At 49.7% G+C, this 16,908-nt stretch overlaps 4 protein-coding genes across 4 annotated transcripts; 1 reads left to right on the top strand and 3 right to left on the bottom strand.

The window, feature by feature from the left end:
• Positions 1 to 17: 17 nt before the first annotated feature.
• On the bottom strand, positions 18 to 858 carry N7473_012209 (trafficking protein particle complex subunit 5; the record flags this gene model as incomplete). Its single annotated transcript, XM_057158148.1, has 2 exons — positions 18 to 504; positions 578 to 858. The coding sequence occupies 2 exons, from the start codon at positions 856 to 858 to the stop codon at positions 18 to 20; spliced, it is 768 nt and encodes a 255-aa protein (XP_057003998.1).
• A 1,459-nt stretch (positions 859 to 2,317) lies between these two features.
• Positions 2,318 to 4,175, bottom strand: N7473_012208 (putative NAD+ kinase; the record flags this gene model as incomplete). Its single annotated transcript, XM_057158147.1, has 5 exons — positions 2,318 to 2,480; positions 2,564 to 2,840; positions 2,927 to 3,929; positions 4,008 to 4,055; positions 4,131 to 4,175. The coding sequence occupies 5 exons, from the start codon at positions 4,173 to 4,175 to the stop codon at positions 2,318 to 2,320; spliced, it is 1,536 nt and encodes a 511-aa protein (XP_057003997.1).
• A 2,092-nt stretch (positions 4,176 to 6,267) lies between these two features.
• On the bottom strand, positions 6,268 to 7,464 carry N7473_012207 (uncharacterized protein; the record flags this gene model as incomplete). The annotated part of the gene is made up of 1 exon (XM_057158146.1): positions 6,268 to 7,464. One exon carries the CDS (start codon positions 7,462 to 7,464, stop codon positions 6,268 to 6,270), a length of 1,197 nt encoding a protein of 398 aa, XP_057003996.1.
• A 4,857-nt stretch (positions 7,465 to 12,321) lies between these two features.
• N7473_012206 (uncharacterized protein) lies at positions 12,322 to 12,462 on the top strand (the record flags this gene model as incomplete). Its single annotated transcript, XM_057158145.1, has 1 exon — positions 12,322 to 12,462. One exon carries the CDS (start codon positions 12,322 to 12,324, stop codon positions 12,460 to 12,462), a length of 141 nt encoding a protein of 46 aa, XP_057003995.1.
• Positions 12,463 to 16,908: the final 4,446 nt, after the last annotated feature.

Below are 16,908 nucleotides of genomic sequence, written 5' to 3'. Positions count from 1 at the left end.
CAATCTCTCGCAAACCCTTATTTAATCCCCGCCCTCTCAAGCACCTTCTCCCTCTCCATCACACTCTCCCCAAACCCAAGCAAAAACACCGTCCGACTTGGCCACATCTCCGTCGGCTGATTATGCGCCGAAACCTTCGCCTCAAAACCGCACCCATCACAAACACCCTCGATAATCCCTGCCACAAACGCCGCGCAATTGAGCTGATTCATCTCCCGCGGCACGCTGATATACGTATTCACCAGCGGATCGTTGTCCGTGATCATGTATTCGTTGGGTGTGTCGGGAGAGACGGAGTGCTCGAGGGCATCGGCGGAGCGGCCGAAGAGGAGGCGCCAGAGTGGGCCGTGGATGAGGTGGAGGAGGGTTAGGATGCGGAGGGGTCGGTTTGGTGGGGAGGAGGAGGTTGAGGAGCTGGAGAGGGCGGAGGAGGAAGTTGTTGTTGTGCGGTAGAAGAGGAGGTCGAGGAGGCGGAGGCCGAGGGGGTAGCCTTGTTCGTTTAATCTGGGCGGGAAGGTCAGAGGATTTGATTCGGGCAGATATGAGATGTATTGTTCAATCTCTGTGAATAGCGTACCGTTTCTCGAGATCTTGAATGCCCGTTACCCGTCGCTGGGCATATGTGACCATCTCGGCGAAGAGATACGCGAAGCTCGCCCGGCTGAGCTCTGCATTTCGACTCCGGTTCAGGTGTCGGTCGTAAATGGTCTTGCGGTTTGATGGGACGCGGAGTCCTTGTGTTGGCTGGGGTGTTGAAGGCGGCTGTGCAGTCTGTGACTTGTCGCTTGATCCAGATTGCGGCGTTCCTACGGCGTTGCTCACGGATAACATCGCCGAACGCCCAGGCGGCGCGGCCATGGTGTGTGGTGGGATTGGAAAGTAACGGGTGTATGCGAGACAGTCGATTGAGGGAGACCAAGAAGGGGAATTGGTTTGATTCGTGATCTGTACGGGATCAGAGGATCAGGGTATCTGGATTGTGGTGGTCAGGGAGGGGAGATGAGTGAAGCAGGGGTCTGCCGCGGCGAAGCTGTGGATGCGATCTACGGTGGAGCACATCGCCCGGGGGTGCAAGTCTTGGGCATTTTGCAGTTTCAAGGAGCTACGTCCTGCTGCGGCTCAGCTCAAGCTCGAAGCAAGAAAACTCTATTGATTTGAGGGTTTACGAGGGGCATTTGTTTTGTGAAAAATATTTGTATTAATTTCATAGATTCTAGACACGATAGCTCTTTCTACTCCCGACACAGCTGGTCCTTTGGTACAGAGCCGCCAACCAGACTGGAAAAAAAACTTCCAACCAGCTAGGAGCACACGACCAAACCCAGCAGCACCAGGGGCCAGAAGCTATATATCGCAATTGCCAATGGCAGCTCGAGAAGAGCAAAGGAGATCCCTGTTAAGTTCTAAGAACCAAGCCTGTTAGCAGGGGGTTCCACCACGACAGAAAAAGTCGTCATAAAAGATCGACAAGCGACCAGCAATTTCAATCAGACATCCAAGGAAGTTATGCGCTCAACACCATCTATGATTTAGGTTCGGCGATGGCTAGCGTGGAAACTGCGAATGTAGGAAGTTTTTCATCATAGAAATGAGGTCGTCACTTGGTGAAGAGACGACCCTTGCTGGTCGAGTGCGATGCAGAAATGACAACAGGAATATGGTAACTTACCAAGTCAGTAGTAAAGAAAATCGCAAGAATAGTTGACTGAGAATATTCTCTTCCCGTCACCCGAGCAAGCAGAGGAAGATCACATTAGACTTTCTTTGTTCGTTGGGTTGATGGTTTGAAGATGGGAGAGGGAAGAGAAGAGAAGAGCAGAAAAATTATCGAGAGGATTTTATACCGGCGAGTGGATTGGCGGCGCGGAGTGGGGCTTTCCTGCTTTGGTTTAGTGTGTGAATCACGTGTGATTCATCACGTGATAACAGAGCATCAAATATGGGAAGCTCCACTGTAGCTTGAGCAGTGGAAAATTCTGGAATATCCACTTGAAAGCTGTTCGGAAGCTGATGGGATCGAAGGAGATACGTAATGAGAAGGGAGAACGAAAGCAGCCTCGGTAGACCGTGTCATGAAACTTCCATACGCGAGTCTCTGAAATAGGAGGACTACTAAAGACACGAAACCTCGTTGAAATCCACTTCAACAATATTCAAGCCAATGTTAATTCCACTATGTACCCTGTATGTACTCCTAGCCAGGCCATCCACTGACCATCGTGGCCCAGCCAAACTCAAATCAAAGAAAAACGAGAACCAAACCAAGAATATGGCCAAATCCTATCCTCACACCATGCTTCCATTTTTGCTTCGAAAATCAAGGCCTGGTAAAGCTCTTTTGCTTAGTCCGGGAATTCCAATTCAACGTTTTAGATATACTGTGCACCCAGTCTTCGCCACGCCGATCCTGTGGCAACACACCGGCGAATGGGTATCGCGATGCAGACACGGTCACGTAATCGCCGGGATGTAGTTCGACTCTGCAGATAATAGATTACATAGTCAGCCAAAATGATACGCGTTACTCAAGACAAAGCCAACAGATATTTAAATCTCGACTCACCTCTCCCGTCCATCGAAACTAGCCCACGAACTGGTCCTCGCATCGTAGGGCACACCCATGCGTAGCACAATAGTGTCTGGTAGGATAATCGGACGGAAGGATAGGGTGTGGGCGCAAATGGCGGTTACCAGAATAACTGGATTCTCCGGGTGTGACAGCGAGCCGCCGGCCGCGAGATTGTACGCCGTCGAGCCCGTCGGGGTTGCAATGCAGATTCCGTCTGCAAGTAGGGTGGTGAAATGCTCGTCGTCGCCAAACAGTTCGATTTGAGACATGGCTGAAAGGGTTTGTTAGATATTCACAGTTGCGAGGAAGAGGGCCACTGGGCTTTGGCCTGCAGGGGTATATAGAGTAACGACTTACTTGGATTGGGACCGCGGTCCAGAACGACGTCGTTGAGAATCTCGTAGACTCGGTCCGGAGTATGGGTTAATGTATCTTCTCCTTCCTCGCCAATCAATTCTAATACCAGATCCCGACTTGTGAGAGCCCTTGAATTAGGGTCCTTCAACCGCGCTTTGCTCCGCATTATGGTGCATTCAAAGCGCAATCGGAGGCTGACGACAACGCCCTCCCGGAAAGCATTTTCGAGGATTTTTTGGTGGTCTGCAAAGTCGAACTTTGTCATGAACCCCAGTGAGCCGAGCGCAAATGATAGAACCGGCGGCACGATACGCTGGAACAACCAGCTCGTGTAGAGGACCGTCCCATCTCCTCCAAGGGTAATCACGAAATCGAATAGGTGCGGCTGTTCTTGCGCAAGCTTGGGATCCCAGTAAAGCAGCCGGCCCTTAGCCGAGGGCTCCTCTTGCACTAATTGCAGAGCTCCAAAATCCGGATGTGTCTCGAGGCGGCGCTCCACATAGACATTGTACGGCGCGTCGCGGTCCTTGGATAGCAGCCACCGAGTCACTTTCCTAGTCAGACTGACCAACGACTCATCATGTGTTTTGCTCACGATGAAGACGTTCTTGACCGTGAGCTTAAGCTTGATGCTACCCAGTTTCTTCGACAGTTTCCGCACGTTCCATGCCATGTCAGATAGTTGTCGCTTCGTCAGGTGGCGCGATTGAACGACTGTCGGTACCGGCTTGAGAACCTTATTGTCGCTATCAATAACAGACACCACGTCGTCCTCTTCGCCAGACTTTGTGTCGACGTTGGGCTCCTCGTCACTAAGTGTCCGGATCGCATCCTGGGTCTCGTCCACATGGGTCGACGGTACGGCCCATTCGCCAGCGATAAGGGAATGCACATAGCAAGCCGTAGATTTGTCGTACTGATCTAATTGTGGTCTGATTCGTGGTTTCTCCATCATAACGAGGGAGGATTTACGGCGGTGATTGGAGTCGGGGTAGAAGACGACCTGGCGGGGTGGCCCCGAAGCACGGGGATTGTCAGAATAAACATCAATGTAAATGAGTAATCAGGAGAACAATCATACCTCCAACTGATTCTGCAGTATCTCCGAATCGCTGATCCCTCCGTGACTCTGTGAATGCATCAAATCGAATCAGTGACTCGAGTCTCTAACCACAACCCCGCGCCTGCACTGTGACCAACGTACCTCGCCGGTGCCGCCCGGAGACGACCACCCGTGATCTTCGGCCATCGCACGCCAATTTCCAGGATTATTCTACGCCGCTCAGGCTGTCATTGTGGGTGCTGTTTAACTTCCGACTTGGCCGATACAAGGTGGGTTGCAAACGGGTTGGAATTCGGAGAAAGTGGGTATTGGTATGACGTCGCTCTACCCGTTCCCTCGTGAACCCCCGCCATCTTCATTTGTCACTGTTGCTTTGATTGAGAGTGTGGCTTTCTGTCTTCCAAGGCCCTTGATAGTCCAGAATGTTAACAAGTTTCAGATTTCTAATTATGCCCATTATTTACTTGACTAACCGAGGCCATTGGTGGGCTATGACAAGTCTTCTTTGAAGAATACTTGGGTACCGCGACACAGAATAGTATGTATATATAGTATGACCGCCGTTACTAGTAGTCTGCATTGCCGCCGCTTTTATGAGGGAGATCAGGTTCAATTTCACTGAGTACATGCCAATTACCCAGTGATCAATTCAAACACGCTTAACAAGCTTTCTCACCAACCTATCTTGGACTATACTCAAAAATACGTATCCCCACAGGCCAATCTACAATGAAGACGACGAACAGGCAACCAGAGAGTGCCATGTACATGTCAACAGGCCGGCCATGGGAGCGCCAGGGTAAGAGATCGCGTACACCCTGTGGAAAGCAGCGGAATTGTTTAATGACGGGATTGCTCTTGATCTTGTCATGGTGATGGTGGATACAAATAACTTGTCAGAATGGTATATAGGTCTACAGAGTTGTAGAAATTATCAATTGGAGAGCCGGACGTATGCTCAGCATTCACAAGTCCAGACTACGATGCAGCCCACGGAGTCCGTCTCGGCAAGGACCTCGATTCCTTTTACCCATATAACCACTCAGTCACCTTGTCATCTGATGGGGATTTCCCTTGAGAAGTCCCCATGGAATTTTCCCTAGAGACATTCAGGCCGAGCTTTTGCCGATTGCTTCGGCCCTTATTCGCATCGTAGTTTTTCTTCCACTTCTCTTTCTAGATGGTTCTCACGGATGTCTCACGGCTGTTCGAGCCAGATTGATAGATATGTTATCTGCTTTCTGTGGGTCGCAGCACCATCATTATCGGTATGTTGACTTCTGGTAGGTGCCGGAGGAGACTCTGGGCGGCTATATGGAGGCCATAATTCCTGAAGCCGGGCTTCGATTTGAGACGGCCCTAGTTGCCGTTCGCTTGGAGAAAGTAAAACATTCATAAGCAGAAATTCAATCGACTCCCTCATCACTCTCAAATAGAATCCCCCGGAGGCTGACTTTTTCAAATGAGTAAACCATTCAGCTACGGCAGGCTTAACTCGGGGCGTCTTAGCATTGATGTAGAAGTAGTCGTCATACTGGCTGTAGTAGTCAGCAGACTTGCCATATCGTCTTTTCGAAAATTCGACGATACCACCGTGACCTCCGTCATGAAGGTGAGAACCAAGCTGAATATGCAGCTAAATGACCACACATCACTCAAAGCGCTGACCTTCTCATAGAGTACTTCGCACTCCGGGGCTAGGTATGTCCCCGCCAATCTTGGTGCCAGATTTGTTCCCCTTGCTGCACTCACAGTTGAACGTCTTTAGCGAAGTTCTACCATTTAGCTTTCTCTTCACATCTTCTGTGTCTTTTTTTACCTCTCGGATCCTACTCGATTCAAGAATGCACACCTGAGAGGCTTTGCCGGCTGAGATATCCTCGGCAGGAGGTTGATCCACTAAGGTAGTTTATCCGTACCTAAAGAGCTTATTCGGCCAATGGATTAGCTCCGAAGTATAGCTCAATATTAGAACAGAAGCATCAAGTCTACAGCAGAGAAGAAAAATAGAATGATAAGCTAGTTTGATTGGGCGAGATCGTGTTTGTCATCGCCAGCTATTGCTTTGTTGAAAACAGTAAGAAAAGGTTGAGCGACTGCTTCCACGCCGAAGCTATCTGACTTGGGTAAGTCCCAAGGTATCCTTCCATGTGTCATAACTCCAGAGCAAATAAAATAAAAACCAGAGATAGAAATGTCAACTCCACGCTATGCTCGCTGTAAGGCTAAAAATGCAAAAATAATGATGATGATGGATGTGTTGAAGCGGTAGATGAGTTCAGACCCATCCGTAGCCATAGGTCATGCAGGGTTGGTTCAGGTTGGTGAATGGCTGCCCAGCAGCCATGGCGTGCTGATCAGAATCGTCGTGATCAAAGAAGAAGGACTTGTGCAAGAGGTTGAGAGCTTGCTTAGAGGACTGTTTCGGGATTGAGAAGTTCGAGTGCTGTGCAATGGGGAGCTGCTCTTGTGGGCTGAATTGTGGCTGAGTTGGCCCGGGAACGTTCACTTCCTCATCAATCTCGCCCTCGGCATCCGCCTCATCGTCCTCATCGTCAGATGGCGAAAAAGTCTCCTCCAGTTTCAGACCTTTGCCGGGTGTTTCCTGGTGAACTTGACCAAGAGCGTTGGGCTGGATGTAGAGGCCCATACCTACAAGCTCTTCCTCAGGCTTGCCGGCTTTCTTCTGAGCGAATGATGGTTCGTCGTCAAAATGTTGAATGGGCAAGAAGTCTGGTGTCGATGGACCACTCATTTCACCGGGAGAGGGTACACTAGCGTAGCTAGGGCAGGTTGTCTCTGCCGGAGGAATGTTGTTGGCCATCGAAAGCATATCCAGGGACCAGGTATCGGAAGGCTGATACATTGCCGAATAGTCGGTATTGGCGGTGGTATCCCAAGTGATCGGCTCGACCTGCGAGCCAGCCATGGAAAGCGATGATGTCTGTTGCGGGAAGGGCATAGACTCCTGCAGATCCGAATATGCGGGGAAATACTCAGTTGGGAAAGTAGGTCCCGCGGAGACCGGATAGGACATCATGCTGTCCGTCGGTAGACAGTTCATAGGCTGGTCTGACATAGTGGTCATGACGAAGTTCTCCGAGGCATAATCCGGCAGGCAGACTGGGTTGGAGAGCCCACGGGACCTGGCCGAGGAGGGATGCCAGGAGGTCGGTCGAGAATTTCGTGTGGTCGAGGCGAGGATGGCCGCCTCCAAGGATGACTGGTGATACTGATTGGGGATTCCATGCATGGCGTTCTGAGCAACGGCGGTGCGTCTCCGGATGGCCGACGAAGGGCTGTTCCCCGCACTACGGGGCTTCATGACCCGATTGTGTCGGGGTCGAGGGAAAGCACGAATCCAGTCTTGCATTTGAACGGTGAAAGGTTGACTAGGCGCATTTTCGGGAATCCATTGCGAGCCTGTTGAAGAGGCTTGCGGTTGTTGAGAACGGTAGTTAGAGTAATCGGCCATAAAAAGACAGGAGAGTGAGTTGACGGATGACTTGATATCACCCGTTTTTGATGAGATTTGATGATGACAGGAAGAGTTGACTCGAGTTTCAGAGTTGTTGAAGTAAAAGAGTTGAGGTGAGGTTGGCGGTAGATAGAGGTGGTGACAGTGGTGGTGATGGTTGATAGAAGGAAGGAGGGATGGTGAGAGCCGAAGTTCCTGTGAAGGAACGACGGCAGGAGAGGAGGTTTTGTATCGTGGGGATGCTAATTATGTCGTGTACGTTGAATCATTCCAATCAAACCAGGAGGCTGCAGGGCGGATGGTATTGATTATAAGGGGAGAGAAGATCCAGGGAGCCTAGTGATCGCCCCAAACTCCACGATCCCACCGCACATGCTAGCTTGCTAAGATGACACGACGTTGACACTAACGAAACGAGCCTAGTCCAACCAAAATCCCGAATCCCGAATCCAAATTTCCAAAAAGAAATAAAGAAAATGCAAAATAAATCTAAAATATGACCCAAAGTCATCGATGAATCAGAGCTAAATGGGGAGGCGGTTCCACCGTTTCGGCTGGGGACCCAGTCGCTAACCAAAGCCAACCAGAAACCAGCTCAGGCCAGCTAAACTACTAACGTTAGTTGGTTCATTAACCAAGGAGAGTGGGCAAGGGGAATATTCCGGACTGTACCAAGACGGGCCCAAGTGGAGGGATGATCGGACCTATACGTCGTAGCGCGGTCTGTTGAGGCGAACATGGGGAAAAACAGCCCAGTGGAGGGGTCCACTAGACTTGCGTTTTGGGGGTTTCTTTTCTTGGTCTTTGAGTCGTTTTTGGGTCTTGGAGGCTTGGAAAAACTGGGGCTTGGGATTTTGAGTCTGTATAGGGTGCATTTTATCTGCTATTATTCTTGTCCTAGACTCTGGTTACTTGAAATAGTTCATATTCCACACTTTATAGTCCATCGTATCTATACTAGGAAGTATGGAGTGTACAGTACATACTCTTCACTCTGGTGATTCCTGTATTAACTGTACAGACTATAAAGTGGACCCTCACACACGGGCCCAGTCTGGGGCTACACTTTGTTTGACTTTCTTTTCTTTTCCTCTCCATTAGTCCATAATTAATTATTACTATTATTACTAGTTCAAGTTAGTCTCCTCCTCTCTTTCTCAAGAATTGTCCCAAGAGCCAGGAACCTTGGCCCTGTACCCGCTCATGGAATGCCCGCCTGGCTGCGATCTGACTTGATCGGCGGTCACAACTGCCTTTTTTAGCGAGGCCCTTTACTGCGATTTCCTGTCGGTTTTACGGAGATGATCAGCCCTGCAATAAGAATGTCAGTTGGGGTCTTACATTACATACTACTATTCTCTCCGTTACCTTGGTGGGCTTGCACTATAAGAAATTGATCCTCTTTCGGTGATCCATGAGCTGCACTCTGTACTGGAGACCACCAATACTCCCCTACTATGGATGTATATCCCGGGGGATTCGTGTTCAATTGCGACCAAGGTCAAATCATCGTATTATTAGCCGCTCCTCCTCCATAGCGTCACGGCCGACTCCCGTTACGCAAGGGTGACAGACAATGTGATGGGCTCCATAAAAGAGATCGACTCGCACATCCTTCGTGTCGCTTCCTGTGCATATCGCACAGGGGTGATGGTCCTCAGTCCTCACACCCCCAAAAGAAAGACAGCGAACAAAAAAGGAAATTAGAAAAAAATCCCATGAATCATTATTCACCCTCAAAGAAAAGGAAAAAAAAAAGTGGAGTTCGGTAGAGGACCTCCGTCATGATGGTCTTAATTATTATTATACTTCGACCTAGTCATGTACCCGCATCCTCTGAACCGAGTACGACAGGGCGGAGGCAGATTTTGATGGTTCTGATGACTCTCGTTCGCGGAGGCTTTCCCAAGTGGTCTAGACCGAAGAGAGTTACTAACCAACCACACTGCAACCAACAAGCGGAAGCAAACTACAACCCAGAAACATCGGTTACCTACAAAAATATGCGTGTCGGTCAGCCATCAGCCACCCTTACCTTTAGCCCCATCCATATCCAGTCAGACGCAGAGAAACGAAAAAAGAGCACAGCAATGAGCAAGCACTTGGGCCCTTCTTTGTACCGTGCATACCCGGTGATGTTTCTTTTCTCCGCTGCAGGCGCCCTCATCCATCCGCGGAGTACATGATGCAGGAGATGCATCATCGCCGCTCCCGATCTACTACTTACAGACACGATAATTTGCGAATTTCCTTTTTTCCCCTCCGATCCCCAGCATTCCTCTCCTCGACTCATGACTGGGCCCTTTATACGCCCGCCCTGGAAATATGCTCCGTCGGGGGGTTGTGGATAATAGTGGATATGCCTGCATTGAGCATTCCTTCCTGGCTGAGCGATCAACGCCTAGAAAACAAAAAAAAAAAAAAAAAGCCCCCGCAACCAGCAAAGTCTTTTTTCAATATCACCTGAGCCTGGCACAGAGGCCGACAAGAAAAAATGAAAAGAGTCTGTTTTTTTTCTGGGCTGCATTGACTGCATTACCCGAGGAGGCGTTGTACGTAGTGGGCCTGTTTCAATGCCCGTCGTACCGCCACCGGTGTTCGCCCGTGTTCTTAACGACTCTGCTGGGCGGGAAGCTCGGCAATCCTAAGCGTTGCGCGTGGACCTTTACCTTTAATTTTAATTCATTCAGCATTTTTCCCTCTCGCCCGGGAGAAGGAGTTGATGGGGTTCTATCGTTTTTGACTTTTCTTGAGTTCTATGGGATATTGCCTAGGGAACCGAGCTCTGAACACAGCCAAAGTGACTCAACGAGGGGGTCACCTACGTATGTATGTCCTTTATGGGGGGAGCACGAGAAAAGTACGTGACTTGTGGCAAGGATTCGAATGTGATCAGTCCCCTTGCTATCATGACTCCTGCCTGAAGGGACAGATGCGAGATGGTACTCTGTACACATGCTAGATCGACTAGCATATCTAGGATCTCTTCTGGATACTCGATGGAGATCTCTATAACGGTGACGGTGTGACCGACAGCCTGGGATCATCCAAGGTCGGAGCTAATTTCCAGAAGATAGGATTCCCGCTCACTAACACACTAACGTGGGCCCAAGACGGGATTAGTTTCAATAAACATCGTGGCCCGCGTGGTCTGTGAGCAGATTGACCAAGAGCCCTATCCCAATCAAAGGGAAGAAAAAAAAATCAATCAGGACAAAAAGGAGTGAAAAATAAAAAGGGAAAAAAGATTGGATCAACCTTTCCTTGGATCAGGAAACGGGCGGTAGAGCCACCATTCACAACGTGGCCGGGCGGATCTGATCGTGCTTAGCGCCGTGCCGAAAGACCAGCCTTGGCTCTTGGGGTTCCTTAGTTCCTTAGGAGAGCCCGGGCCCTCCGGATGAGCAAGTTTGACATTTCGGTTCCCTTTTTTTATTTTTATTTTTTTTTTCAGTCGTTTGAGGTGGTCCCCTGAGCGCCATTGAATCCCTGTCCAACCGAGCGAGCTAAACTTGATTTGGGGGTTGATGGGTGGATGAGGTATCCCATGATGTTGCATAGAGTACATAAGCTAAGGGACCATCGGATATGTAAGTACATATTTGTAGACTCGATCGAGGATGACGGAGTATGCCATAAGGGGATATGGTTCTTAGGTAGTTCTGTCTTGACTGTAGCGATGCATCATCAATCTAGGTACAGTACAAGTCTACAATGCGAGGGATGCTTGCTTATCACGAAACAAAAGGAAAAACCCATGCTTCACGATGACCATTATTGGAACTATCCTCTATACAGCAAGGCACAAAAAGCAACCAGAACCAATGCAAAACACCCTCCAAAGTCCACCCTGACCACATCATTCCGCAGCAGGAAAGCGATCCCAAGGCCTGTACCGCTCGGAACGCATTTGCAGGGCCCACTTTCTGCACTGCTAGGCTCCACTATGGACAGCGAAAAATTGGAGAATCAGTCATCGTCCACGCATCCACCAACTTCCAGAAGCCTAGGAGTGTGGTTTATGTGGTACTGGAGCTGTCTTTGGTGGAGCCCTTTTCCATCCCTTCTTGTTGATATTGGAGACTCGGGATGCGATTCGCATGAAAGTTGCCGATCTTGAGAGTATGTGAACATACCGCTGACCGAAACGGCACGAATGTCACCACAGGTTTAGGGGAAGGGGGAAATAAGCTGGACTAGCAATGTTTGTCCAGCCATTCGCAAGGTAGGCGTCCAGGATATTCAATCTATGTGTGTGGACGAGTATACAAAGTACTGGGTTGCTCACCCAACATTGATGTTTCTCCCCTTTATTGAGAGAGGAACTTCGGCTCGTGTAAGTCAAGACTCTCTCACAAGCAGCCCGGCGAGCTAGCAGCACCAAATAAAAACCTTGATAACCCTGCATACCTGGCAAGATCCGAGGCCCCGTTCCATGTTTCTTGGCTCAAGTCCCGAATGATGCAGAATAATCAATAATCAATGAAATAGTTAAATTTCGCTTCTACAACGAAACTCCGTCCTCCGTCCTTCATCGCTAGAATGAACAATCACGATGTTTATCACTACTAACTACTACTTCATACTCTAGCAAAGTAATGGCGGTCACTCTCCGAGACTTGACCACGCCAGAACGGGGCTAGATCTTCCTTCGTTACACTCCTTTGGCTGTCAGCCTCTTTTTTGCTCCTTTCCCCTCTTCGGTCTCTGCGCCACCCCACTCTCCAAACCTCCAATGTGTGCTACATCCGCTAGTCGCCCGTCAGGACGGAGCAGTCACTGTTTAGTGGCTTGTAGGCTCGTTCCTGGGCGAACTCCATTCCTGAGTCCACTCCACCACTACCTACAGTGGCCATGTCCTCGTCCATCCCTAAGAATCCACACTTCCAGACCACAGTCACCACACGCGTTGTGCCGATCCAGCCCCTTCTCGCCTTTCCAGTCTTTGTCACCTCCCTTCGTCTTCCAGATGTTTCACCTGGTCTTGATGATTGATGATGATTGCCTGAATCCCACGCGCTTTCCCCCTCGGCCTCCACCCACCTTTTGTCTAGCTCTGAACCTTACCAGCTTCCTTCTTAGCCTCATGGAATTGCAGCGGGAGCAGCTGTGGGCTACAGTCGACTTGGCTTGCTCTAGTGGTATGTCATCTCATGCCTTTGCTACGGTGTCCCTGGTACCATGTCACATCAGTCTCGGGAATGACCAGACCAGGAACAGGGCCGGCACAGGAATGGATTAAAGTATGTCAGCATGGTCGGAGACTAACTCAGTTATCTTCTTGCGAGGAGCTAGTCATAAAGTAGCACTTGTTAGTTTGTTTTCAGTCAGTCCCATAGTTAACCTATGTACTCTGTACTAGTCATCACGAAATCCTTCCTACTGTATTCCATACACACCGTGCCTCGGTCGGGTTTCCCACTCCAGCAGGATTGAGCGTTGACGAACAAATCAGCCAATGATGTGCCCAATTCATAGGGCCTCCCAGGAGCTGTTTTGGTCCTCTCTTGATTTACGAGTGTCACTCGTCCAACAATATTGGCCCCCCCCTTCCTATTGCGTTTGCTCCCGTGGAGGGTCTCGACGATCAGTGTGTGGCTTTGCGCTCCATTGATTATCCTCCGAGCGTGACCTGACCTTCCCTCGAAACCTACTCCATCCAACAAACTAAATGACGGTGGAGCGTCCAGCTGGCCTACAGTACTCCGTATCTTTCGGACACGTTGCTTCTGTGCTCCAAAGTATAACCGAATAACAGGATCAGAAGGATGGCTGAAATTAGCCTGCCGGTCTCCGGTAGGCTGCAACGAACAGACCGCCAGGCTGTGCTTCAGAATTGGACCGTATCTTTGGTGGAGGTTTTCACTTGGTGAGAACAGCAATGTATGTTGGATGTAGATGTTGTACTCGGCATCTCATGCGTCGCACGAAGAACGGGCCTAGTTCATCATATTAATGGATTCGATGCTGCCTGTGATACCGCGCCTCTCTTGGTCCCGGGTCTTATCCGCGCAGGCTACAGGTGCATTGCCGATAGGGGCGATGCAGCCTCAAGAGTCGAGGCTTGGTGAGATTTCGTCATCGGGGAGCGCGCATATCTATTCTCGACTGAAGACGGAGTATGTAAATACGACGAGGTGTACTCCGTCCAACCTGCATATATGATATACATGTGATATGTATGTACTCCGTACACGATCGGATATGAGATATGAGATTTGGGGGCCAATATCAAGATAATCTCCCAGATCAAGCATGACGACGTCCGGAATATATTAACCACTGACCATTGATCAATCATAATCAGGGACGATGACTGGAAAAAGAGTTCCAAAACTCTCGGTTTTACCCGTGCTCCGCGTCGGGCACCGGGCCCATCATGCAGGCGGCCCTTCTTAGTAGGCTGTAGCTCCAACTTAGCCAGTTCCAGTTCAGGAGGGCCCTGGTTGCTGGGTCCTGACGAGGCGCGACGCCACAGAAGGTCCAGGTGCAGTGTGGGTCGGAGACGATCTGGCTGCCGGAGCCTGGGATCGGGGCCTAAACGGTGCGTCACGCCCGAGTCCACAAGACACTTGCGACGCTTGGTGGCGGAGCGACGACCAGGATGGGAGTTGGATGAGAAAGTATGATGATGAAGGTGGTGAAGTGGTGAAGCTAAGAACAGTACTCCGTAGTAAGACGAAGAATGTTGTTACCTGGAGGGAAGATAAAGCAGAACCTATGAGCCTATAGGCGAGTACGACGAAGCTTACACTAAGAATGGTATACTTCCTACGGGTCTAAAGGCACTATACTTGGGACTATGGCTTATAGCGGCGGTGCTACCATATACTTCGTAGACTGCGTCGTCGTCTTCAGACTATCTGGAGTCAAATCGGAATAGTGCATGTACATGTAACAGCTCCGTACTCCATCAGACCTGAGGGAGAGGAACAAACGAAGCGGTCAAGCCCAGCAAGAACTTACCCAAGACAATAACCCGACCACTCAGAGACTGTTGCTCGTGGAAATCTCTGTCCAGGATCTTCTCCAAGAGTCAATCAAGCTCTGTTGTTCCGCTTCTTTTTCAGGTCGATTCCAATTCCAATCTGTACGGCTCTTAAGGGGGTAATCGACCACGCAGGGGAGGCTGGGCCAATCATCACCACCCACTCGACACTTTTTTTCCTCCCCGACAATCGGACCCCCTTCTTGACCTTCCAAAAAGCAAAAAAAAAAGAAATCAAAATTGGCAGTCCTCCAATCATGATCGGCATACAACACCCTGTTCAAACCCACCCCAGGTTTTTCTCATGTCCTTTCCCGCTGCTTAACCGCTACCTCGCTCCACTTCATTGTTCCCGTGGCCCCTGCACCCGCGTCAGCTGGGGCCTGAGCTATACCTACACGCAACTGTACGACGAGGTCAGGACGGAGACGGAGGACGGAGCTAAAGTACACACTCCTCCTGCTCCATCAGGTTCTCTAGACGCCACTATTTACTTCTGTGACGGATCTCCGTACGAGGAAGGGCTGCAACTAGGCTTCAATACGGAGTAATGCTGAGCTCATGCTCATGCTCATCCTCCCTACCATGGAGTTCCGTTCCATCATTCGCGCCCCAATTCCCCACGCCCATCCCATGCAGGGGCTGAATAATGAATTTCCCTGTTATGTCGTAAACTCGAACCCATCACCCATCGCACATCGCACAACTGTGACACTCGGACATACCGTTTATTTCTTTTCTTTTCAAGGCGTCCGCTGCCCTGCTGCTGCACCTTCCACCAACGCACGACCCATAAGCCCCCCCCCCCCATCATAACCCGTTGCCACCACCCCACCCCCAAACGGGTGATCAGTGCAGCTGAGCACCCGAGCAAGGAACAGGGTAAGGGTTTGGACTAGCTCTAAGGGTGTGAGGGTGAAGGGGTGTATGTACCACTGTATATACTGTCTTTACAGTATTGGCGCGATGCAGTGAGATGGCACATCCTCAACCTGCTCAACCTGATCTGACAGATCCGAGCTGATTGCTGATCTACAGTACAGTACTGTGCTTCGGAAGAAGGGGGCCTGCCGGCTAGCCTGATAGGCAAGGGCATGGCATAGGGTTCCTTTCTTTCTTTCTTTTCTTTTTTCTTGATTCATGTTTGTCCAATCGAGCGCTGATTATCGTTGTCATGCAGGTGATAGTTAGTCCGGATTTTCGACTGTACAGTAGTCCGTACTGTCCACAGGTGAGGGGGCCAACGTGCCTATTATTAGTGCCGATTAGCATCGTAGTCCTAAAGAGACACTGCGGCCCCAAAAGGAGGACCTGCATCCGCTTACGAGGCGAGGGATTACAGCACCCGTAGCGTGAACTTAGACATTCTCACATCGAGCAGGGTTCTTGGAACCTGGGTTCGGATTTGTGTTTCTGTTATGTACTGACACTATCAAATCGATTCTCTAATCTTGAGACTATTTCTTTTGATTTTAAGTCCCGTGTGGGCTCCCACAAGAAAGAGAGGGCCGAGTCGATATCGGGGCTGAACAAATATAGTATCACAGTTTAGTGGGGTCTGTTGTTGTTTTTGCTCGTGAGTCCACACGACGATTGCAGATACGAAGGAATACAATACTTTCTCTCAATATACCCTGTGCAATACTAAGCATTTCTACAGATTAAATTCGGCATGATACAGTGATGTTACTCAAATAACACCCCTCGAGTGTTATTCTCCATACTCGGCATGACTCTTCTACGATGCTCATGTCATCCGGGACATGGTCAGAGTCGAAACACCTGGCACTTTGAACTAGATCACCCTAATAGCGCCAGATAAGACTGCGAGCTGCATTGATCGAGGACCTGCTCTAAAAAAGATGCCCAATCTACAAGTACTTCACACCGTACTATTGAGCAAGTCGTCTCATGACGAGCAAGTCTTCACATCCAGTCTTGGGGCCATGCTGCTCCTGTAGGTAATCTTCTCTGCCATGCACTCCTACCCAAGCCAGAGGCCTTCAATCCGCCGTTGTCAAAATGGATTCAGGCAATTAAAACCAGCAGGACATGAACTCATCACTTGCTGCAACGTGGGTTCAACGTTACCTACATCGAATCATTGCAGAAGCCTTGAGCGAGGTACGCTAGACCTGAGAGCTATGTGCCCTCGTTTGAATCACAGGGACTGATTATGTCGAGATGTCTCTATATCACTATATGGATGGATGCATAGACTTTTCATCATAGACTCGATCCCCGGGATGCAAAAGAGGGACGATGCATTGTACAAGTCTGCAGACACGAGTGAACTGGATCATGGCTCATTCCTTGGATTAAAGTAGATATTGTATTTTATTGATAGTGAGCAACAGACTCTCGTGATGATTCGCTATTGGGGCTCTAAACTCGCTATCGACCGTGGTAGTCCAGACCAGGTGTTGTCCCCCTTAATCAGAATTCCACGGATT

The sequence above is a fragment of the Penicillium subrubescens genome, assembly GCF_028828155.1.
Source record: "Penicillium subrubescens strain IBT 31985 chromosome Unknown utg000010l_segment0_segment0, whole genome shotgun sequence".
Classification (NCBI taxonomy): domain Eukaryota; kingdom Fungi; phylum Ascomycota; class Eurotiomycetes; order Eurotiales; family Aspergillaceae; genus Penicillium; species Penicillium subrubescens.
The sequence above is the reverse complement of the archived record's forward strand: the minus strand, read 5'-3'. Positions and strand labels throughout refer to the sequence as shown.